The sequence below is a fragment of the Mesocricetus auratus genome, unplaced genomic scaffold, assembly GCF_017639785.1.
Source record: "Mesocricetus auratus isolate SY011 unplaced genomic scaffold, BCM_Maur_2.0 Super-Scaffold_100010, whole genome shotgun sequence".
In the NCBI taxonomy this organism is placed as follows: Eukaryota; Metazoa; Chordata; class Mammalia; order Rodentia; family Cricetidae; genus Mesocricetus; species Mesocricetus auratus.
In genome coordinates, this window is record NW_024429194.1 from 22,841,399 (window position 1) to 22,866,880 (window position 25,482).

At 47.6% G+C, this 25,482-nt stretch overlaps 1 protein-coding gene and 1 non-coding gene across 3 annotated transcripts in view; both read right to left on the reverse strand.

Moving 5' to 3' along the window:
• Positions 1–6,007: 6,007 nt before the first annotated feature.
• LOC121143044 lies at positions 6,008–6,114 on the reverse strand. Its single transcript, XR_005880176.1, has one exon. It is a non-coding gene; the product is annotated as a U6 spliceosomal RNA (small nuclear RNA).
• An 8,164-nt stretch (positions 6,115–14,278) lies between these two features.
• The window catches only part of Eif4e2 (eukaryotic translation initiation factor 4E family member 2), a 30,319-nt gene continuing 19,115 nt past the window's right edge, over positions 14,279–25,482 (reverse strand). The window contains exons 7-8 of one of the 2 annotated variants that reach the window (XM_040753103.1): positions 22,613–22,691; positions 14,279–16,706 (exon numbers count right to left, since the gene is read on the reverse strand). In XM_040753103.1, coding sequence (XP_040609037.1) covers positions 22,646–22,691 — 46 coding nt within the window. In that variant the 3' untranslated portion in view covers positions 14,279–16,706; positions 22,613–22,645. The remainder of the gene's footprint in view (positions 16,707–22,612; positions 22,692–25,482) is intronic. The other variant, XM_013122147.3, reaches the window with a different exon arrangement.

Below are 25,482 nucleotides of genomic sequence, written 5' to 3' on the forward strand. Positions count from 1 at the left end.
CCCCACCCCCTACCCCCCCCCACCCGCCACCAGTAAACTGGGCTTTCCCACGTCAATCATTAATCAAGAAAATGCCCTACAGACTTCCCCACGGACAATCTGATAGAAGCATTTTCTCATTTGAGTTTCCTCTTCCCAGATAGCTCTAGCCTGTGTCAAGTTCACAAAAAAGTAACCAGGACAGATAGTAAGCAATACCCTTTCTTGTATCTCACCCAAAACAGCCCTTCCCACAGTCTGGGCATGGCCTCAGGAGGGTCCCACCCCACTTGACAGCCATTCCCTCAGAACCCTTCTCTCCTGCTTGTGTGTGTCCATCCTCAACCCCGTTACTCAGCTCTGGGTTCCAGCACCTGGGGTGGCTCGGTCCTCCCCACCCCCATTCCTCCCCTGAGCCAGGTTTTCCCAGGTGACAGTGCAGTCAGTTTTAGGAGCTCAACCTTCTGCCCACCTGCATACAATACTGATGGTCAGGCCATCCAACAGAAAGAAAAAACTTTTTTGTTGTTTCTTAAATTTATTTTGCTTTACTTTTGATCTTTTTGAGCCAGTGTCTCAAGTAGCCCAGGCTGGGCCTTGAACTTAGGGTATAGCCCAGGCTGGGACTTGATATTATTGTGTAGCCCAGGCTGGCCCTGAACTCTTGCTGTTCTGCCTTCACTTTCTAAGTGCTTGGATGATAGGTATGTTCCATCATGCCCTGCAAGGTATTTTAAACTTTCTAGTAGCCAACTTAAACAAAACATGTAAAAGAAGGTGTGAAGGTTCAGTAGCTAAGAGCTTGCTTAGCATACACAATAGACCTCCAAGTCCTCCAGTAACTCTCTCTCCCTCTGTCTCTTTCTCTCTCTCACACACAAAAAAGATGAAAATAGTTTTAATATATATATATATATTTTCGAGACAGGGTTTCTCTGTGGCTTTGGAGGCTGTCCTGGAACTAGCTCTTGTAGACCAGGCTGGCCTCGAACTCACAGAGATCCGCCTGCCTCTGCCTCCCGAGTGCTGGGATTAAAGGCGTGCGCCACCAACGCCCGGCAGTTTTAATATATTTTATTTAATCCAATATGTGCCAAATAGCATTACCTCTACATAGGGTCAATATTAAAAATATTAATAAGCTATTTTATATTATTTTACTTCCATATTAAGAAATGTGGAGTACAGGCTGTGATCAGTTCAGTGGGAGCTGGAGAGGGGACACAGCCAGTAAGGACAGAGCGAAGGCTGTTGTTCTTCCAGGGGACCATGTCAGGTGGCTCACAACTGCCTGCCACTCATCTTGGGGGGGGTGGTCTCTGTCCTCTGAGAGTAGCTGTACTCACAGGATACCCATCCTCACACAGACACACATGTACACATAATATGCTAATGAAAATAGCTTTTTCAAAAAGTAGCTTGGTGTTAGAGATAGAGAGCACGCACAGGGTTCTGGGTTTGAGGCGCAGCAATGAGTTAGGGGTAGGGAGCTAGAATGGATTTTACAGTGAAGGCTGTTTCAGTTGGCACTAGCCAGTTCCCAGGGTTCAATAGCTACTCCCACTCCTCTACCAACCCTCACTGAGAATGTGCCAGTGCTGCTCAGGTCTCTGCTATGTCCTCCAGACCCTGTCATTCCAGCAGTGTGCAAATCCTCCCAAATCCACCCAGCGTTCTGTGGATGCTAGACCTGAGTCAAAAAAAAAAAAAAGTAGCATTGCTGCTCTAGACATTCTGTGCCCTTGATGTCTGGGGCCCTGGCTACAGGAAGCTCATAAGAGTGGGTGGGGCTACCTTTCCCTTCGGAGTGGACTAGTTCAAAGTTGAAAAGTATGCTTGGTGCTAGGTATATGCTTATATTTCTTTTAGTGGTTTGGGGATACCACGCTGCATTTAATCCCTCCGAATTATCTGCCAGTTTTTAGATAAAACACAAGCCAAGCTCCTTTTTTTAGTCCTAACAATAAGAAAGCCTTAGTAGGGTATGCTCATTTATGCCTGTAATTCCAAAATCTAGGAGAATGAAGGAGGAGTCCCACAAGTCCAAGATTAGCATAGGATACATAATGGGTTCCAGCCTAGGCTACAGAGTGAGGCTTTGCCTCAAAAACAAATAGTAAGGGGAGGCAGAGGCTGATGGGATCTGTGAGTTCAAGGCCAGCCTGGTCTACAGAGTGAGTTCCAGGACAGCCAAGGCTATACAGAGAAACCGTGTCTCAAAAAACCAAAAATACATACATACATACATACATACATACATACATACATACATACAAAGGGTGGAGACTATTGCTCAGTGGAAGAGCATTCATTAGTCTAGCATGTGCAAAGTCATGTACTGCAAACAACTACAGAGACAACTAAACCAACTAGTATGGAATGGCTGTCATTTCTCTTGATCCTAGCTCTTCCACTTAGACACAGAACAAGGAATTCTCCATTGTGGCCACAGGAGCAGGAGAGGCATGCTATACATTCAGCTCTTGTCACTTGGTGGCCATGAACCCTTCAGTAACTGCGGAAACCCTTTGAACTCCTTTGCTCCTCTGCCCAGCAGAGATAATGCCAGGGCCTTTGAGGGCAGAGCGTGATGGAACACACGAAAATTGCTTGGTGCACAGCAGATGGCCACGATGGGACCCACTGCTGTGGGCGAGCACGGGGGCTCGCAGGGGGTGAGTGGGCAGTCAGCTCCAGTCCCAGGGCTCTCTGGGCCCTGCTGTAGGCCCTAAGCCAAGCTGGAGGTTGGGAGAGAGAGTCTTAGGACCCCACCACATGTGCTGAAGAGGAGCAACTTGGACTTTCTGAAGCCCAAACCAGTGAGGGTGGTTTGGAGAAACGGGGAGATCTCCCTGCCTGTTGGGTCTTGCTGCTTCTACACTAACTCTAAAGTCGCCGTACCTTATGCCTCTCAGTTCTTGCGTCTCAGCTCTTGCTTCCCCACTCTCCTCTCTGAGGTAAGCTATGCCCCACTAAAAGGTCCTCACTTTTTTTGTTTTTCCAGTGTTTCCTACCCTGGCTGTCCTGGAACTCTCTCTGTAGACCAGGCTGGTCTCCAACTCACAGAGATCCTCCTGCCTCTGCTTCCCAGGTGCTGGGCTTAAAGGCATGTGCCATGTCTGTCAACCCAGTAATTCCTAAATTCTCTTTGGTGGACTAGTACAGTATTCAAAGAGATTTGGAGCCCTAACACCCCCCCCGCATAGTCCAGTTATCACCTAGTCAGGAAAAATAGTCTTAGAACTAATTTGGCCAAAAGGCTTTGGTTTGGTTTTTGAGACAGGGTCTTTCTGTCTGGTCTCAAACTCCAGACCTTCCCACCTATGCATATGGGGTGCTGGGGTGGGGGGTCTGAGTCACACCGTGTCTGGCTTCTTGCCTTATTATGATCTTGTTCAACAATCAGATGGTCTGGGGTGGAATTCAACTGATAGAGCTCCTGCCTAGCAAGCACAAAGTGATGGGTTTATATATTCTCCAGTAATGTATAAACCGGGAGGGTCAGGAGTTCTAGTTCATCCTAGGCAGCATAGCAAGTTCAAGCCTGAACTACAAGGGAAGCGCTCAAAAGACAACAAACAAACCCCTCTTAAGCCAGTGATTCGAAAGGGCACCATTAGACCACATTAACAGGGCCCAGTGCAAAGGGATGGAGGTGATAACCCGTAGCAGGAAGTTACGTCAGAGAAATTACATGCCCTTGGAGGGAACGTTGGGATCCACGCTCCTTATTCTCTCTCTTTGCTTCCTTGCTGCTATGAACATTCCTGCCACGGTTTGCTCAGACCCCAAAAACAATGGGGCCAACGGACCATGGCTGCAACCTCAGATGATTGCTTCATTGGCAGAAAGATGACTAACACGTATATTCAATAACAGCCTTTCTTTCTTGGGGTGTGTGTGTGTGTGTGTGTGTTCTTGAAATCAGAACCAGAACCTTGCATGGTAAGCCAGTCAATGCTCTGCTACTGAACTGCATCTAGCCCTACTGTTTTGTAAGTTCGAGACAGGGTTTCTCTGTAGCTTTGGAGGCTGTCCTGGAACTTGCTCTGTAGACCAGGCTGGCCTCGAACTCACAGAGATCTCCCTGCCTCTGCCTCCCGAGTGCTGGGAGTAAAGGCGTGCGCCACCAACGCCGGGCTAGCATCTGTCCTTTGAGTGTCTGGCTGGTTTCTTGGAGTTGAGGTCATCATGGTTCTCCCTGCTGTAGCCCGGATCAGGGCTCCTTTTTTCCCCCTAAGGTTGGTAATAAAACCACCATGCATGATGCATGCAGACCATGTTTTGTTGGCCCAGGCAATTATCTACCCACAGAGTTTCTTCCTCCTGTTGGCTGCTGAGGTGGTTTGCCACAGAGCTCTCTCTCTCTCTCTCTCTCTCTCTCTCTCTCTCTCTCTCTCTCTCTCTCTCTCTCTCTCTGTGTGTGTGTGTGTGTGTGTGTGTGTGTACACATGTGTGTGCATAAATTAAGCCACAACAATTGCCTGGAACAAGGCTGTGCCTCAATAGAAGTTTATTACAAGAAAATGACTATGCTATTAAAGGAAATTGTGTCATTCAGTAAAGTGTTGCTTCAAAGCCTTGGGACATACAGACTGTCAGAGAATGCTTCCTCCCCTCCCCCTCCCCTCCTCAGAGGGGGAAAAATCTGCTTTCTGCCTCACAGCACCACCCAGGGACAAATCTAGACAAACAGGACTGGGCATGGACAGACAGGCACAGGCAAGCTGCAGCAGGTTTAAATACGAAGCCTAAGCCTGTAGTGGCCCATGGCTGTGGCTACGTGAGACTATCTCTGACACACACAAACGAAGGAACAGCCACAGGGACTAAAGCAGAAGATGTGCTGTGGTGAATACACGTGATACCAGCCTTGGTGTGGATTCATCTGTTCCAAGTTGCACACAGCATCTACTGCATGTGTAACAATGCCACCACACACACATGTAGCTCTGCCTGAAGGTAAAGAGGCGGAGTGAAGCCCGGGCCCTTGGGATAGCGATGAGCACTTCATTTAGACTGCAGGAAGCCAATGAGGTGTATCTCTTACTGAAACACATCAAGTTAATTGCTTGTTTTGAACAATTAAGACAACAAAGAAGGGAATAGAGATGGCTTAGTGGTTAAGAGTGCTTGCTGCTCTTGCAGAAGCCATGAGTTTAGAGTTTGATTCCCATCACTTACGTTAGGCCTCTGGCTGCTGTGCTCTGTGTGTGTATGTGTGTGTGTGAGTGAGTGAGAGAGAGAGAGAGAGAGAGACAGAGACAGAGACAGAGAGATAGAGAGAACTCTGCTGGGCCACAGGGCAGGCACTTCCATGAGGGAAGCCAGAGAAAACCCCTGCATACCAAGGGGACCTGAGAGGACATAGAGACCCTTGAGCTGACAGGCTGGCAAGAGTGAGCCTCCCACCCTTCTGTATAAGTAGAGTCAGGACAGACACAGACACACTTCTCTCTGCCTCTGACTGTGCGTGTCCACTTTGGTTCCTTCCTGTGCCTGAGCAGCCGCTTCCCATTGGGTGGACATAACCACAGCTAGTTAATTGCTTATTGTTCATGGTGAGCATGAGAGTCGTTTTCAGTTTGGTCTTCGACCAGTGAGCTGCTGTGAGAATTGATATTTGTGACTTTGTGTGGACACATGGGTCATTCAGTTAGTTATTGCCAGTAGGACAGCAAATATTTCAAATATTATGCTTCAGTTTTAAGATGGTCCCACTTGCCCATATATGACACTTTCAGAGGTTTGTAGCTATTCACAGAGGGGGTGTCTGAGTTCATGGTCTCATTGTGCTTGTCTAGCAGTGTTTGGGATCTAACCCAGGGCTCTAATATGAGTCAAGTGATCTGAGTCCCACCCCAGCCATTCTGTGTATTTATTTTAATTTTTTTGTTTTGTTTTTCGAGACAGGGTTTCTCTGTATTGTTTTGGAGGCTGTCCTGGAGCTCACAGAGATCCACCTGCCTCTGCCTCCCGAGTGCTGGGATTGAAGGTGTGCGCCACCAATGCCCGGCTTGGGTTTTTTTTTCATACAGACCGCTCCACAACTTTTTGTGTTATCCCTGCACAGAGGCCATGCTAATCTTCTCTTCGCTGTTCCAAACTTAGTATATGTGCTGCCAAAGAAAGCACTGCTTTTTCTGAGAGAAGCTTGCTATGTAACCAAAACTGGCCTCGAATTCTCCTTCACCAACATGGGATTTCTCCTTGGCTCCATCTGCCTGCCTGCCTGCCTGCCTGTTTGTCTGTCTATGATAAAGTCTCTGGAACACAGGCTGGCCTTGAACTCACCACAGCTGAGAATGACCTTGAGTTTCTGATACTCCTGCCTCTGCTTCCTGAGAGCTAGGGTTACAGGTGTGTCCCCATGGCCAGTTTATGTGGCGCTGGGGACTCAAAGCCAGGCCTTTGTTCATAGCAGGCAAGAACTCCACCAACTGAGCCACACCCCCAGCTTCATTGTGGTTTTAAATAGCATTTCTCCAGTGGCTGGTGGCGCTGGTTGGTGCTCCGAGTCTCAGTTAACCCTCCGTATGTCTTCTCTGGTACTATGTTTGTCTGAGTTTGGGGTCCACTTCTGGTTGTATATTCTTGGCAGACATGTCTTGAGGGCATTTGCTCTTAGCCTGTAGCTTCCCTTTAGATTTATTCTTAGTAACTTCTGAGCCTGTGTTTGTTTCCATGTCAATAAAAAGCTCACAGAGGGTGAAGCTACGTTCATGGTGTCCTGAGCCCAGCTGACTGTGGGCTTCTTGGAATCTTCAATAGAAGAAAGCAGAGATGATGTAGATGCTGTGTTGTCACTACCAGCTGGTGTCATTGCTCCCATATGGATAGGGCCAGGCAGGTAAAGAGATGAAAAATTTACCAGCAGGCTAGTGTCAGGCCAGACCCACTGGCTCTTCTCTGGAAGGGATGCTGGACCAGGGAGCCAGCACTTACCAGGGAGAATATAGCACCCAGGAGGTCTCAGACAGGCCGTCCACGCTGGCTGCTGTGCAGAACAGCTGGTCAGAAGGCCTCCACAGGCTACGCAGGCTCTCCCCTGCCCTGGCTCTTGAATGTTGATAGTGCTCAGTGGCTCGAACAGTCTTTGCCTAAGGGGATGTCAGGCTTGGCCCGGAGGTTGGGAGGAAACTGTTGGACCTGAGGAGGAGATGCTGAGGGGGTTGTGTCCGCTGGTGACACCCTTCACCAAGTTCTCTGCCTGCCTTCAGGGCTCACACCTGGGACTGGGCTTCAATCATAACTCCTGTTCTCTAGGCAGCTGGAGCCCTCTTGCTATGAAGGGTTTATTACAAAGGTAGCTTGGGTAAGGTGTGGGGTGCATTGCACCCTCTCAAGATTCAGAGGTACCAAAGTGTGGAGCTGTGGTCTTCCTTGTGCTTAGAGAAGACTCATGAGGCCAGAAGAGGGTGGATGCCAGATCCCCTAGAACTGCAGTTACAGATGTATGTAAGCTGCCGTGTGGGTGCTGGGAACCACGCCTATGTCTGCTATAAGAGTGCCAAACGCCATCTCTCCAGCCTTGACATTGTTCTTTTTTGGGGGGGGAGGGTTAAAGACAGGGTTTTCTGTGTGGCCCTGGTTGTCCTGGAACTCACTCTGTAGACTAGGCTGGTCTTGATCTCCCAAGTGCTGGGACTAAAGGCAGGGCCACCATGGCCCAGCTTGACGTTGTTCTTTCCTGAGGTCCCTGAACACCTATCAGGCAGGAGCAGGTCCCCAGATGGCTGGTGCCATCTCAGCTCCTCCTCTTCCTCCCATTGGAGCTGGAGCACCCCTGCTCACTGTGTCTGGCTGACACTTAGCAGTGGGACCCTGCACGCAGCTGGTGACTCCTCAGGAATCAGACAACAACGTAGGGGACTTGGCCCACCTGCTCCCTGGCCCCTTGATGGTCTCTGGTTGCACACATAGACTCTTTCTAGAATGGGTATGTATGAAAAATAATTTAAAAACAGAAAACCACACAGGAGTATAAAGAAAACCAATTATATCTATATACAAAAATCACTACATGTAGTGCTGTACCTACAACTGTACAATTTCCGGTCCTGGAAGGAGGTAAAGCAGAAAAAGAAGTCAAATAGACCAGGCTGTCCAGGACCTCACTTTGCAGCCTTGGCTGTCCTGGACCTCACTCTGTAGACCAGGCTGTCCTACAACTCTGCTTGCCAAGTTCTGGGATTAAAGGTGTGTGTCACCATGCCCAGATGTATACATAATGTATATGAGTATGATAAAGATGTAGCTCGTTGGTTAACTGTCTAGCACATAAGAGGCCCTAACACTGCAAACTAAGCATGATAGTGCCTGTAATTCTAACACTAGGGGAGTAGAAGTAGAAGGATCCAAAATTCAAGATCCTCTTTAGCCACATAGTGAGTTTGGGGCTAGCCTAGGTTACATGAGATCCTGTTTCAAAATTAAAAAAAACTTTGCAAATGGTGCCCCCTCCTTTGAAGTCCCAATTTGGAGACTCAGAGAACTCCCCTTAGCAAACGGTGGATGGCTCTCTCTCTACCTCAACCCCATTCCTGTCATCTCTGTGTGAGGGCTGAGAGGGGTAGTCAGTGTTTTGGGTCCTAGTCTCTTATTCCACAGAGAGTTGGGGGATGACTCGTCCCACCACCCACCGGCAGAGGCATCTCCAGATGTTTTGAGGCCACCTGAGTCATGTCACCACTGAAGAACTACAGGAAGACACCCAAGGACCAGCATTTGCTCTGGGTTGTGTTGGGCCCCTGTTGAAAACGACTGGGTTCAGGGCCATGCCCACAGCTGAGAATGTTTCCATCTTGGGAGTGATGAGCAGGTTTTGTATCAGGGGAAACACAGGGGCTGGAGACAGAGGGGTAGTGGAAAGCGGGAGGAGAAAGAAGCCCAAGACTCCTCTGGTTCTGAGTGTCACATCTGTCCCTCCTGCTGGGGAAAACTCTCAGATGGCCTTAATCAATTCAGCTTGGATCCCTGATTCCCACACAGTGTCCAGCACACTTGGGTACTGAAAAAAAAATAACAGAGGAGGAAAGTCAAGAATAGCTGAAGTGAAAATTTGTTCTGGGTGGTCCTATAATTCCAGCACTTGGGAAACTGAGGCAAGCATTTTGAGTTTAAAACCGGTCTGAATTACCCAGTCTCAGAAAAGTATATTTCACTTAATTTTAGCTCCCTTCATCAGATATGTTTACAGAGACTGATGGTATAGCTTAGTGGTAGAGCAAATATTTTAGCCTTGGGTTCAATGCCAAATAAAAAGCAAACCAGAATAAATTTGCCCGAGTGGACGCTTACACCCTAAAAGTAAGTGGGAGGTGGTTGGTCACGTGCTTTCCAAAGAATCCACACCAGGTTCTTAATGCCTGCAACCTCAGCTCTAGGGATTCAGGGCTCTCTCTGGCTTCCTCAGGTAGCTGAACACACAAAGACACACACATAAAAAAAAACCTTTAAAAAATAGTCTCACGCCTTTAATCCCACCGCTTGGGAGGTAGAGGCAGGCGGATCTCTGTGAGTTGGAGGCCAGCTAGGATTGTTATACAGAGAAACCCTGCCTCGAAAAACAAAAACAAACAAAAAGATAATCTCTGATTTTTATTTATTTATTTATTTATTTATTTATTTGTTTGTTTTTCGAGACAGGGTTTCTTTGTGGCTTTGGAGGCTGTCCTGGAACTCACTCTGTAGACCAGGCTGGTCTCGAACTCACAGAGATCCACCTGCCTCTGCCTCCCCAATGCTGGGATTAAAGTCGTGTGCCACCACTGCCCGGCAATCTCTGATTTTTTAATAGAAGAGCTCAGTCACGTTCATGTATGAAAAGTCCAAGCAACACACTGTCCTATCCACTTGCTAGTATTGTGATAATGAGATGTGTGAATGCATGCGTCATTGTGTGTCCTGCTTATTCCTCAGGTACCCTGCAGTTCCAAATAAATAATATAAAACAAAAATGCGGGATGCTGGATAATAAATCACTTGCCTGGCATGAATAAAGCTCTGGGTTTGCCTCCTAACACCTCAAAAAATGGTTAAACTAATACTTTTTAAAAATTAATAAAGTCAAAAATACCTTTCTAGAGTGGTGTCATACACCTGCCATCTCAACACTTGGGAGGTGGAAGAATGACTGGGAGTTCAAGGTTATCTTCTACCAGTTAATGAGTTAGATGGGAGCAAGACCCAATCCCAAAAGAAAGGAGACTTGAAAATAAGGACCGAGGTGGGGGGGGAGGGAAGGCAGAGGGAAGAGGAGAAAGTTTCCGAAAGGGCTTGCCTCTGTGAAAACGGAGCGATCTGGCGCTCCCCTGCTTTGAAGTCCGGGGTCAGCTCGAAAGCAGGCGCAGATGTTGGCCAGCCTTGTCTTCTATCTACCTAGGCGACCCGGCCTTGGTCGCAGAGGATTAAGGTAAGGAAGCTGCCTCATTCCTGGACAGGTAAGATCCATTGCAGATTTCACTACGCCTGGAGGTTCGCAGGAGGCTGTGCAAATCTTGCAGGCTTTCTGTTCACATTCTCTCTTAGAAGACCAGCCTGAGCAGACAGACTTTAAGATTGCAGATCGGCTGCCCAGAGGGAATTGGGATCCCGGAGCGCACCCTAGTGGAGACAGTCGGGCATGACCGCGGACCCGGTGGGGATGGGACCAAAACTAACCTGGACCAAGGAGGGAGGGCAGACTTTTAACAAAGGACTTCAAGGAGCACCAGCTGCATTGTACTTTTTATGCCCCGGGAGCGACTCACGTCGAAGGCGAGCCCTCCGTCCTACTGTTCCTGACCTGAAGAGAAACTTCGGAGAGCAGCTAGCGAGCGATCGGTTCCCGCAGCCAGTGCGCTTCTCGCAGGCAGTGCAGAAGTACCTTATCTAAGACTTAACCAGGTGCTGTTTCCTTCCTGCGACTCAAGAACACACCAGGCCTCAGTTTACATCCTCAGGGGGAGATGATTTTATACTCACACAAAGTCATCAAGCACTTCGATAAATGGCAAGCAAGAAGGAAATGGGCAGCAAGAACACGTCGTCACAGGAGGACAGGGAGGGCTTTCTGGAGGAGGCAACACTGGAATCGGCAAGGGGCCCTGGTGTGTTAAGTTTGGTAACAAGGTCACACTGCAGGACTGGTCCATTGGCAGGGGGTCAATAGCCACGGCTCACTGCATGTGTTTGTGAGTGCAACAGAGTGTACGCAAGTGTAGAGGTCAGGACAACTTTTGTGGGAAGCAACGACAAGATGGATTCCCGTTCCAATTTTCACTAAGGAATGGGAGTTGGAGATTCATTTAAAATGGAAATCTCCATTTTAGCATCTTTGCCCTTGTTAAACTTATTTATAGCATCTGCTCTTCAGACTGAAGGTCTTTCTCCACTTCCTCCCTCCTATGTCAAGGAATTTTTATTAGATACCAAACATTGTGAAATTGATGGTTTTGGCTGGCGGACTATGCTGTGTGCCTTAAAGAGCGTCGGGGCTTTTATGGCAAGCAGACCCTTCACCTAGAAATTATTCTGATCTTTTGAAGACTGGTTTCCAAGTCTTTCCTTCCTGGCTAATGCCACCTCACTTTCAAGGTGTGGCCCTGAGAGCTGTCCTTCATCACTGTGCACTTGAGACAAGTCAGACTTGGCCACCTGGAACTTCTCTACTCTTGTGAACGCCCACAGTGGAAAGACAGAACTAAACCCAAAAGTTGTCCTGACCGATACATTGGCATACACTCTCTGGCACTCACAAACACATGCACAATAGATAAGGCACTTAAATGTAACATTTAACCATTAGGAAAAAAAGAATCATTTTTCTGAGTAAGCAAGAACATGGACTGTTAAAAAAAGCATTCTCCTTTTCTGTGTGCTTTCTGCCAAAGGGTACTTTAAGGTTTACAGAAAAAACACTGAGTGAAATGCAGTTCTCAGAGTTGACATCATGGAGTTGTAAAGGCATTTGAGGGGCCATGTCTTTTTATGGTTAGCACTTTTCTCTTTATTGACGAATTGTATCTCATCATGTAGATCTACCAGATCTATCTATCTATCTGTCTGTCTGTCTGTCTGTCTGTCTGTCTGTCTGTCTAATCTGGGAATTTTGTTTTGCTTCAGGACAGTCTCACTATGTGGTCACTATCCTTGCATTTGTGGTCCTTCTGCCTCTGTCTTCTGAGTCCTGGGATTATAGGCATGTGCCTCTATGCCCTGTTTTTTTTTTTTAATAAGAAATTAAGACTTGCAGGTGGGCATGGTGGCTCATGCCTGGAATTATAGCCCTTGGGAGGCTGAAAAAGAAAGATAGAGTCAAGGCCAGCCTGGGTTACATAGCAAAACCCTGTCTGAAATAAAAAAGTCTGGAAAGCTGTTTTGAGAGGAAAGACAAGCCCTGTGGGGGAAAAGAGTGGAGTGCTGATTCTGGGTCAGTCTGGTGAGCAGGGGCGCTTGCAGGAAAGGGCTCCTGTGGGCAGCCAAAGTAGGCAATGAATGTGAGCCCCAAGTCTAGGCTGTCTGGAAGAGATGACGGGGTGTGACAGGTGCTGGTGCTCCTGAGATTTGAGGCTGCTCCCTGTTGTCCCGTTCCTTTGAGATTTCCTGCTGGGCTTATAGGAGTCACACATCACCCCTTTCTACCTCTTCCCGGCACAGGCAATTAGGAAAAGCTGGCCACAGAGTCATCCTTTTATAAACACATGGCACAAGTTTCTCTGGAGACCAAGAACTGGAAATTTAGTATATTCTTAGCTAAACTGGCAGGCTGATTGGTTGTTGGGACTCAATTTACTAGCTGACATCATCTGTCTGATACCACTAGACTTCCAAGGTGGCAAGCCTATTTTTTTAAGGTTTATTTACATATACAGTGTTCTGCCTCCAATTGTCCGACCACAGGTCAGAAGAGGGCACCAGATCTCATTGCAGATGGTTGTGAACCACTGTGTGGTTGCTGGGAATTGAACTCAGGACCTTTGGAAGAGTAAGCAGTGCTCTTAACTGCTGAGTCATCTCTCCAGCCCCTGGCTGGGTGAGGCTTCAAAAGCTATCTGGTCAGTGGGGTGGGGTGGTGGCCCACACCTTTAATTCCAGCACTCGGCAGGCAGAACTCTGAGTTCAAGACCAGCCTGGTGTACAGAGTGAACTCCAGGTCAGCTAGGGCTACACAGAGAAACCCTGCTTTCAATTCCCCCACTCCCCAGCCCCCAAATGCCATCTCATCTCCCCTCAGGACCTTGGCAAATCCCCACTAGGTGATCTGTCCTCTGCTGTTCCTCCCAGGCCCAGCCAGCCTCTTCATTGACAGCTCAAATTTTCAGGAAGGTTTCCTGAAACCTAAAGGCCTCCTCCCTATAGGGCACTGCTTCCCTACACTTCCATTAGCAGCTGCATAGGCATTTATAACCCTTGCTCTGGTCCCTCCTCCAGGCCCAGTGCAGAGGCCTCAGAAGCACTTAGACCTGTGCAGTTCAGCTGAAACACTGCCCTATAGTAAATTCGGTCAAGTTTGCCGGCTTCCATGTATGAACAACTCCGTTTCTATGGGATTTTATCATCTCCCAGGTTCTCTGATTTTCCTTCTGTCTTCACTCCAGTACTCCATATCCTCAGCTGAGGTTCACTAAGAGCACTCTTTGAATGTTAAATATGTAAATCGAGGCAGGACACACCTTTAATACCAGCACTAAAGAACCAGAGGCAAGAGGTTCATGGTAAATTCAGGGTCAATAAGGTGAGATCCTGCCCAACAAAACAGTAACAAAAATGTAAAAATGAATTATGGTGCCGGGCGCTGGTGGCGCACGCCTTTAATCCCAGCACTCGGGAGGCAGAGGCAGGCGGATCTCTGTGAGTTCGAGGCCAGCCTGGTCTACAGAGCTAGTTCCAAGACAGCCTCCAAAACAATACAGAGAAACCCTGAGGGTTGGAGATGTGGCTCAGTTGGAAGATACTTAACTAGCAAGTATGAAGCCATGGGTTCAATCCCCAGCATAGCATAAACTAACCAGGAAACAATGGCACACAACTGTAACTTCCAGCATTTGGAAGACAGAGACAGGAGACTCAGAAACTCAAAGTCAACCTCTACTACACCAAGTTTGAGGACAGTCTAGGCTACATGGAACTGTCTCCCAAACAAAAGAAAACAAAAAACCAATCCAGACTATTTTCATACTAAATCTGTGTCACGGTTGTCTGCATTATCGGTACCATCTGGAATTCTGCAATGCATTGCAAGTGGAGACCAGGACAGACCTATACCACCCACCCCTGTGTCCCCACTTCCCTCGTATGAACAAGTCCACAGCTGCTCTTGCTCTTCCTCCATTTATTACTGCAGTAGATAATCCTCTCAAAGTGCAACACTACATCACTCTGTCACAGCCCCTGCTCCTTCCCCTCCAGCAAATACTTGGAAATTCATTCTTGGAGCACTGACAAGCTTTTCTCTGGATGAAAAAGTATTGCCACTGCCAGTGTCACAGGGAAAACACACACACATAAACAAAAGGGCAAAGAGAAAAGCTCTCTTTTGAGAGGAGAGGGGCCGTGAAGGCAGAAGGGAAAATAGCCAGAACATGACTCTCCCTTCCTTAGCAGCAGCCTATCATGCTGGGTCACACTGGCTCTGGAGACCTCTACCTGTTTTGAGAACCGATGATACTGTAACCATAACCATGTGGTATCTCAGCATACCAGAGGCCCACGGAGTCAGAATAAATGGAGAGACTTCTCCAGCTAGTTTGCAAAGTATGGGTGGCGTGGGTAAACTGATCATTCAGTTTCCCCTTCTAGCTGTTAGGCAGAGCACCTGAAGAACACTGGGGTGGAGATGCTGCCTGATGGTGAGAACCCCTCACTCTAATGGGAGCAGGGCTGGCATACTTTGGATGGTAGGGGAAAAAACCCAACTGTCAAATACTATAATGACCAAGAGGATGGGAAAAGACAAGCAGCTCTAGAAAACATAGGAGATTCAAATATTTGAACAAATGAGATTTAAAAATAAAGGCAAAACAGAACATCTAACCACTAGGCCTGACACAGGCCTCACTCATAAACACACTACACATGTATGTGCAAACACACACACACACACACACACACACACACACACACACACACACCAGAAAGATGCCCAAAGGAAGGCAAGTCCAAATGTCTGCTCTTTGGGATTTTTGAGGCGACCTGAGCACAGGCAAGTATGAAGGCCCCCTGCTTTAGTCAAGCCTCCAGAGGCAGCCTTTGCATCCTTGGCAGCCAATGATGCTCTGGTTTTGCCTGAGCCCTTCACAACCACCCAGAAGGCATTCTTCAGATTCCTGGCATTTCAATCGCTGCTGGACATCCTTCTCAGATGGCTTCACCCACAGCAGAAAGACCTCCCCTCTTGGCCATGCACTCTGCTCTTTCAGGAAAAGGTGTCCCCAGACAGCAGTGACTCAGGAGCTTAGGAGCTGGAAAGCTGAACGAGAGTAGGGCGGACACAAGGAGATGCTGTTACATCCCGAATTCCTGAGACCCATGGCTGAGGACCCGGAGGCTTCGGGGATATGATTTAAAGAGAGGCCTTAATTTAAGGTACTGCCATCTCGGCTCACAAGAGCCCAGTACACGGAGCTACTTGAAGCTGCTGTAAACAAGCTGCCCATTTCTCCTTTTTCTTGGGTGCTCTTTTGAACTCTCTGGCTTCAGGCTCTCAGAGTCAGATCACCCAGCTTCTCTGATGAGGACATGCCTGCAGGAATCTTCCGGGCATCATGGATCTGGACAATTTCTTTATATCCAGGCAATGAGGGCCAAGAGTCTTTTCCAACCATAGCAGACAGACACAGACATCAAATGAAACCATCCTTTTCTTCAGATGTCTGCTTCAGCACTGTAGGATCTACACAGTGTTAATGAAACACTAACCAGCTGTCACTTCCTCCTCCACGAGGGATATGCAAGCCCCACAGACCATGCTCAGCACACAAGTCCCGCTCCTATGGGAGGCTGGTTTCAGTCACTGCCCTCAACTCCAACCCTACACGTGGGATCTGCATTGTAACCTAACTTCTGACTGAACTGCACTCTTCTCCAGCTTCTCTTACAGGGTAGATACCTTATGTTTTACCAGCAAAACCAGTGCTGTCTGGGGCCACCATTTAAGTGCCGCAGTGCCTAGGAAGGAGAGGCCCACTGGAGGGAACTGGAGGTGTAAGGCGCGAAGGACACAGAATCCTAGGCTGTCATCACATCCTAACACATGTTCAGAGTGGTGGGCTTGGGGGAGAGGAACACACAATAACTTAACGGCAGAGCTGAAAGAGGCATTCGCTTCTCTTCACCTCGAAGCAGAGGCTGTTCCTGGATGTGCAAGCATTCATAATACTGATAACGCTCAGCTCGGACCCAGCACAGGGCACAAACATGTGGTCGGTAATCAAGTCCTTTGCACAGCAGGATGCCAAGTGGCATGTGGACAGCACGCAGCAAGAAAACAGCTGCGCTCCCGTGCAGAAGCCCATTAAGACGTGTTTGTCTGTTACAAAGTCAGCAGTGCTGGAAGGTGTCTAGCAGAGTTGTCTTCCAGGAGTGAGTGCAGAAGGGGAGCGCACGGCTCAGGTACCCCCTTCAGTGAGCAGACAGAAGGACTGCCTGAGCCTGGCACCCATTCAGACAAACAAACAGAAAAGGGTTATTGCCAGCTTCTGCACTTTCACAATGTGATTTTTGTGTTTCGAAAGCTTGAATTGTCCCTGAAAGAGAAAATGAGAGAAAATAAGAGTATTCAATATATGGGCCACCTAGATATAAACACACATACATATAGGGGAGGACTTGACCAACTCTCCACACCCAGCCCTTTCCTGCCAGTCTAAAATCAAATGGCAGCCTGCCTTCCAAGTCCCCACAAAAACTTCTAGTCCATTGCTTGGAAAAGCAAAAGGTTAGTAACTCCCCCAATGCTGGTGAAATATTAATGCATGCATATTCTCACAATGGGATACTACAGCTTTAAAGAGAAAGGGGAGAAGCTTTCTGCTACTATGGAAACATCTCCAAGATCAACAGACATCTCTAGCATTACAGTACATAAGAGCTACCCTCGATGGAGGTGGGAGAGAAGGAAGGCTACATACATACTCATGTGTCTGGATATAACACTTTCAGAAACTCTGAAACGCACCAAGTCACCTAAGGTAGGACAACAGGGACCCAAAGGCAAGTGGGCAGGTAAAACAGGGAGGAGGAAGTCACAACCAGACCATGCAATAAACAAATCCAACCCCACCCACCGCCGCCCAGTTTAAAACAGAACTGCATCTCTACAAGGTGTACCCTGCTACCAGCAGAACAGCTTTTCCTGAAAGAGGAACATGTATGTGGTCCCAGTATGTGTCTTACATGCCCCCTCCTGGGTGCAGGCAGCCCTGACCGTAGCTCTCGTCTCACACTAGAAATCAGTCACAGGTCAGCAGCTCCTATCACCGGAATCTCAAAATCCCATGGGTTTCCCCGGCGGGGACTTTAAGGTCCAGTCAGCTGCTGCCCTAACCTGGGCTCTGGGTGTAAATGCACCAGAAACTCTGAAACAAACTCATTACTCAGGTGTCTGAAGTCAATTCCTCTTCCATTTTAAAGGGTCACTGTAGCACTGACCTTTCTTAACTGGGCTATGACAACTGGTCCAGAGTGAATAAACAAGGAGAGGAGGAGTATGCTCAGGCAGCAACATGGCAGTTCCCTACTGCCACTGCCAACTGGAAGCAAGCTGACAGTGACCAAGAGCCCCATAACCAAAATATCAACTGTTCCCTATGCCAAGAGATGGGTAAACTGCTCTAGGGGAACTGGGAAGAAACTGAAATGATTTCCAAAGTCCACGGCCTTTCTCTAACTGACACATATGACCCTGTGGCTCATTAATCAACTGTTTTCATCTAAGGAGCTGAACACAAGGCTAACTGACAACCGTCTTTTTAAATGGTATATAAACCGTTCAAAATGATAGATTCCTCTGAGTTGCCACAAGAGGCCAGCAAAGGTGCTAAGGGATCTTAATGGTACCACAAAGAAAGTAGGAGGAAGTGATTGATGTTCACAGGTTCTTTTTGAACTCTTAGCTGGTGTGCTACGTCACTAAGTCTGCATTTCAGATACCACCTGCTGAAGTGACCCCACTTCTTCCATCTCAGGGCCACCTCTGTGCCCAGAAAAGGCTGGACAGAAACAAGCCTGCTTTTGTGAGAAGGATGATCAGAAAAGCAGGGCAGTAGGAGGTGACAGGACTTTCCAACTTAGGAAGAGAAGCAGAAGTCTGTCTGAGTCTCTGGACCCAGCACAGCCACGGGGGCAGGAAGAACTCCAGTAAATACTGATCAGTGCTGGGGTTGGGCCAGAGATGGCCTTCACTCTGTGCAGGCCCACTTTCCTTCAACAATCAGGTATTACTCTAGTAATACCAGGGGCCTCTTTCTAGTAAGAAAACCTAAGCAGTCCTACCACTGCAAAAGGTCCATTTGCAAGATGGAAAAGATTAGAATGGCCAGAGCCCAGGAGACTCCCCCAGATTCACAGGAAAACAGAGCAGTGAAGGGAGGTGGTAGGCCCTGCCACGACAGGCTGAAGCAGGTGGATGGCGGCAAGAACCTGTGGCTGTAGACCACTAATTTATTTATTTATCTTTGTGAGTTTTATTAGAAAGGGAAGGTGGGGGGGCAGGGGGGAGAACTGAGGGAAAGAGACACAGAGACAGAGAGAGGACAAAAGGAAGAAGGAGACAGGAAAGTCCTGTCTGCCCCAGGGGAACAGCAGGAAAGGGAGAGAGGAGAGACCAGTCTTTCTAAAAGCATTATGTTTAGAACAGCTAGTGCCAAATTTAATCTGAGGCATGTTTTCCCCTAGACTAACTAAGAATTACATCTAGTCAGGTCCTAGCTATAGACCAAGAAGTTAGGTGACAGGGGAATACAGACAGTAGACAGGAAGTGGCAGAGGCTGTCAGTGACTTCTCCTGCACTTGTCTTTTTCTTTACCTTTGTTTGCTATGGGTACAGGATTTCTCTATTCCGCCCTTGCTGAACTGAACTTGGCTATAATAGACCTGGCTGGCCTTAAATTTTTGATTCTCCTGCCTCAGTCCTTGAGTGCTATCGTACCTCTGTGCTTCTATTCTTTTAAAACTAAACCACCACACACACACACACACACACACACACACACACACACACACACACACACACACACACACACGCACGCACGCACGCACGCACGCACGCACGCACGCACGAACGCACGCACACACACCCCCAAAACAAAAAAAAACCTCAACAAATCAAACCAACCAATCACCCAAACAACAACGAAGCACTAGTAATTAGTCCCCTAGCCATGATGTGGTGGTGCATGGGTTTTGCTCAGGGTACATAGCCCTAGAGGAAATTGCTAGAATCCTTCTGAACTGTAAGCTATGTTATCTTTTTTTTTTTTTTTTTTTTTTTTTTGGTTTTTACGAGGCAGGGTTTCTCTGTATTGTTTTGGAGGCTATCGGTCCAGCCCAGCCTCAAACTCACAGAGATCCGCCTGCCTCTGCCTCCTGAGTGCTGGGATTAAAGGCATGCACCACCACCGCCCGGCAAGCTATGTTATCTTGATAAGCTCTCAGAAACACCAGAGATCCCCATCCAAACTGGTTCTTAAATTCCCATATTCCTATTGTACATACACTCAAATGATTTTCTAATTTTCTTTGCTTCAAAACAGTCACTTTTTAACTCAAGTTCTAACTTTGGGAACAAGGGGCTAAGGCAGAGGTTAAGTCCCCTGGACAGAGGGCACAGCAATGCCTCACAAGTGTGCCTTCCTCTCCAAGTGTCTGTGTCTAACCTACACCTAGTGGTAGCATTGAAGTGACCTTGGGTCCCTCAGGTGGATACTAGGCCCACCCGTCTCTGCTCACCTCACCCCTGGCTATCTGCAGGCTACCCTGGTGGGTGGTTTTGCCTTCTACTCTCCCTGAAGACTCAGCACAGCTGTAAAATCTTTCAAGGTTCAACGGGAGTCAAATTTAATCTCGTGTCTTACTAAACAACCATGACGGCTGCCCTGACCAACACCACACTCTCGTTCTGTCCATGCCAGCCCAGTCATCAGGTAACCAGGGTCCTCACATTGACTCAGTGTACTTTTACTAAAAACCAGGGCTCCATAATGAAAGTTAGAGAAGATAGTCTTAGGATGTGTAAACACACAAAACAGCAAGTAATTTGGCAAAAAAATGTTAGAAGTTTAAGATGTATGCATGCATTGTTTTGTCTTTGTTTTGAGCCAGGATTTCAGGTAGCACAAGTTGGTTTTGAGCTGGCTCTGTAAGGGAAATGACCTTGAACTCCTGACCCCCTCCTTTGCTTCTACCTCACAAGCACTAGGGGTCTATGTAAGAGTCACCATCTTCGGGAGGCAGAGGCAGGCGGATCTCTGTGAGTTCGAGGCTGGGCTGGACCGACAGCCTCCAAAACAATACAGAGAAACCCTGTCTCGAAAAACCAAGAGTCACCATCTTCATTATTTTGGAAGATTATATTTGCAAGGATTATACTATGTGACTCACCCTGGCCTTTTCAGTAATCCTTCTGCCTCTGTCCCTACCATATTGGGACTATAGATGTGTGCCACCCTGCCCAGCTGGAATGATCTAAACAGCAATTTTTCTACCAATTTTCTTTACAGATCATGATCCATCTGTATAATATAGGGAAACAGCAAGCAAGAAAGGAACAGGAGTCTAAGGTGTCACATGGCAGGTGTCTACATCTTAAAACACTCTCTCAGAGAAAGCAAGACCCAATCAGGGGGCTGGAGACATGGTTCAGAGGTTAAGAGCACTGGCTGCTCTTCCAGAAGTCCTGAGTTCAATTCCCAGCAACCACACAGTGGTTCACAACCATCTACAATTCAATCTGGTGCCCTCTTCTGGTATATAGGCAGAACACTGTACATGTAATTAAAACAGTAGAGGTGGACTATGAGGTCTTTTCTGGCTTATTAAGGTCTTGCAGTGGGCTTTCAGATTTAAATTGGAATGTTCCTCACAGACTCCTAACCCCACACTTCAAGAACACCCAAACCATCAAGTGCATAAAAAAGACAAGGGGCAGGAGGACACACAAGATTGCAACATAACCCAGATAGGCCTTGAACTCACCATGTAGGTCAGGCTGGTCTCAAACCCTTAGCAATCCTCCTGTCTCAGCTTTCTCATTGCTGAGAGTACAGGTATGAATCACGATGCCTGGCCAAAACTTAATTTATAACAAAATCAAACTATTAAGCTGGGGTGGGGAGAGGGAGCTCAATGTGGTGGCCCAAACCTATAATCCAACCCCTCAGGAAGTGGGGGCAGAAAGATTAGGGATTCAGATTATCTCAACTACACTGTGAGTTCAAGGCCAGCCGGGGTTACCTGAACCGTCTCAAAACAAAGATAAAAACAAGAGCAGGGGAGATAGCTTAGTGGGCAAAAACATAAGAACTTGAGTCTGAATTCCCAGAACCTATAAAAAGCCAGGCAGGATGGTGCACGTCTATAATCCCCATGCTCCTATAATGAAAGCATAGTCAGGGCAAGCTCTTGGACCAGCTAGCTTGGGGTATGCAGTAGTAAATTACAAAGAGACCCTACCTTAAACAAGGTGGAAGTTAAGGAAGACAGCCAAGGTGGTGCGCGCACACACACACCCCACCCACCTCCTACTTAAAAACAAAAGGGAGGTGATTACAACATCCACTTTCAGACACCCTGCAATTGGCCATCCTAGGTCGCAGTGGATCACACAGCATCCAGACTTGCAGTCACCTGCTAATATTCCCCAGTGTCACCTCTTCTAGCTCATCTGAGGGTGGCAGGTCTCCTTTTCTGGAAAACCTTCCTGGGGCAAGGGGGGTCGGGTCTCCTGAAGCAGTTACCATGGAGGCTCACGGTGCCTGATGTCTAGGAGGCTCTCATTGAGGAAAATACTCCTCTCCTTGCGCTAAACTTACCAAGTTCCCTCTGCTAGAGGCAGACAAGGACTAGACACGCTCTTGATGAACTGCAACTACTCGGGCAGGTAGATGCTAGAGTTGGCCCAGTCTTCCCTACTTTGGGGCCACCTGTCATGTCACCATGGCCTCTTACATAGCCCTGAAATTCACCTGTTGACTTTCATCATGGAAGCCAAATTTACAATGTTGTTTCCTCACAACAGACAGGCAATGGCAGCAAACGAGAGACATACCTCTCACCTACCCATGGGAATCTATGGAACTGTCCTTTGGCCACAGAACATTTGCAGATGGCTTAAAAACTGCCATATCTGCACAAAACAGGAAGATGTGGTGCATATTTACTCTCATGAGATGTCAGCATCTGAAGTGATCTCAAATCTGTTGGTGCACAGAGCCAAATGAGAGAGGAGAAGCGTGAGGTCTGGTAACATATACAGGGTTCACCCTGAGACACAGCATCTTGGGAGGCAGGGATTGGAACTCACTGTTTCCCTGAGGTGCAATGCTGGCAGAGGCAAGGCTGGAGGCAAATGGCAAGAGGGCATCCCCTGGGGAGAGGGCTCCTATGGCTGAGAGGTATGTCATGGGGTTATGGAGAAGGTAGACAAGGCCCTACCCTGAGTGTGAGAGACAGAGGGGGAGCGTCCGATCAGCGGCCGCTGCTGTTCACCAGGCCATGAAACTCCTCCCAGGCCCTGGTAAACCAGAGACAAAAAAACAACAGCATATTCAGATCAAACGCTTTGAACAGAGAGCAGACACCATCACCCCACCTCCCATTTCGATGCCCTCCATGCTGACAGGAGACACAGGGAGCTGGGTAAAGAGTGGCGAGGTTCCCAGCAGGCTTTCTTCTCAGACCGGCAGGCAGCTGGCATTTTCGGCTTGCTTTACTTAGGAAGTCTAGCTTTTACTACTCCCTTGAGGACTTGCCAATGTTCCTTCAACAGGGGTAAAGGGAGGGCACTGAGGTCAGAGTTGAAGCTCAGCCACGCTCACAAACACTTCAATCTTGCAAAGGGCAACAGCTCTTGTCTTTGCTGCACTGGGCCCGGGGAACAGGTAACGGAAACCACCTTTCTTCACTGGGCCTGACCCTGAGGGTAAAGCCAAGGATTCACCAGCATTATGGCTAAAGATGCAACCCAGTTATGTCATGGTCCCTGCTTTCACCCTTCTAACCTTCTAACCCTCCTAAACTTGAGATGGTGAAAATATCAGATTCTATCTGCTTCTGAAAACACCCATGTAGGTCCTATCTTTAGATTTAAGATGTGTGGATCATGGCAGCATAACATTTCCAGTTAACAGAGCTCATTACAACTTCATGCCAATTAACACAATGCTGATGAACATAATCTAGAAATGTGATTAGGAAGGAATTACAAGTGTGAGTGGAGGGAGCACGCATGCACACGCACAGCTCACAGACAGGTCATCAGTGGAGGGAGCACGCATGCACACGCACAGCTCACAGACAGGTCATCAGTGGAGGGAGCACGCACACACACTCACAGCTCACAGACAGGTCATAAGTGGAGGGAGCACACACACGCACAGCTCACAGACAGGTCATCAGTGGAGGGAGCACGCACGCACACTCACAGCTCAGACAGGTCATCAGTGGAGGGAGCACGCACGCACACGCACAGCTCACAGACAGGTCATCAGTGGAGGGAGCATGCACACGCACAGCTCACAGACAGGTCATCAGTGGAGGGAGCACGCACGCACACGCACAGCTCAGACAGGTCATCAGTGGCTGCTGCACGAAGGGAGGGGAAAATCTGATCCCCAGTGTTTTGGAATCTTACACCACCCCAACTTCTCTCAAAAATTTGTCCTACCCACTTTTCAGCTTGAAAGCAGTGATTGTCCTAGGCACTATTATCAAACTTAATGCTAGCCTAGAATTTGCTAGCCTCAAACTTAAGAGACCTGCCTCTTGTGCCTTCCTAATGCTGGGATTAAAGGCTTGTACCACCAGGTCGGGCAATTATTCTTCTCTTGGTTTAAGGCAGTGCACTCAGGCACAGCACTGAGTGACAATACACTATGCCTCTCACTACACATTTAGTATTTTAAGTACTAAAATATGTTTCATTATCAGTCATTATAGGCAGTTTTTATTTAAAAAAAAAGAAAAGGAATAGGCAACTGGGCAAGGTGGGACACACCTTTTAAGTGCTTGGGAAACAAAGGCAGGTGGATCTCTTTGAGTTTGAGACCAGCCTGGTCTACATAGTAAATTCCAGGATGGCCAGGGCTACATTGTGAGATCATGCCTCAAAAATAAGTACAATCATTAATTAATGATTAGGTAATGTCTGTCCCTGTTTCATCAATATTTTCCCTCTGCAAAATAGCAGTATTTGTTTCCCCCCCCAGAATATCAAAGTTACTAGTTTATAACAACTGACTCAAAGAAAAACCTAAGACTGTTTAAGTATGACAGAATTTGCCAGCTCCCAAGCTTTCTGGAGAGACAGTGATGAGTTGCACTCTACACTCCTAAGTGATGTTGGAGACAGCTTCACTCTTTACTCTCAATGAAGACAAGTGAAAATTCAACACTTGTAACAATGACCTGGGAATTTCTCTAGCACCAAGATTTAACTTATACTTTAACTTAGAGTTCAACAGGGAATCACATAGCAGGGTTGACGTTCATCTCATGTATCCTTTTGTTTCAGAAGGGGCCGCTCGCTACTACATCTGCCTAACAATAAATATATCATGGGTGAAGATCTGGAAAAAACATGGGCTCCAGAGATCTTCTAGTTTACTCCAGAATAAACTGACCTCCTGTTCCCTAAGCTCAGACATGAAGACTGGGGAAACAGCATTTGGCCACAGACTTTTGTGTACTCGTTCTTATTCTCAAAGGCCAACCTGGTGTGAATTCCTAGTTATTTTCCCTCCCCTTGGCATCCTAAGTACATTAGGTAACAGCAAACCCTCTCTAAAGAGGAAGTTATCTTAGAATTTGCCATGCTTTGAGCATCTAAAGACAGACAAACCAGAGAGTAATAAAGCCTACTGAGAATTCTGAGCAGATCCCATGACAGCAGCAAAGAACCCTCTAAGGTCAACTGATCCCATCTCACTTACCAGAAAGCAAATTCTCAGAACAGGGGGACTTCATTTATGTGTAATTCCATGCTTCCCTATCCCTGCCCAAAGACTACAGGAATCAGTGCCTTGTTCTCAGCCACCCCTAAATACCTAGAAAGGTGTTCAGCCACCCGCTAATCTGGGTACACTGCACAATGCAAGGTTAGGCAGCTATTAAGCTAAAGTGACCCAGTATCACCAGGTTATGACTGAACTAGGATAGGATAGAGTGAGTGGGCTGGCCCTCTTTTGCACACTAAAGTTCACTGCTGAAATACAATGATAGCCAGACCCAGTGAAGGGAGTCTCCACATTTGACCTGTCTCTCTCCTTCTTCCTTACTCTGCAGAGAAATCCCACCCGTCTTCTCCA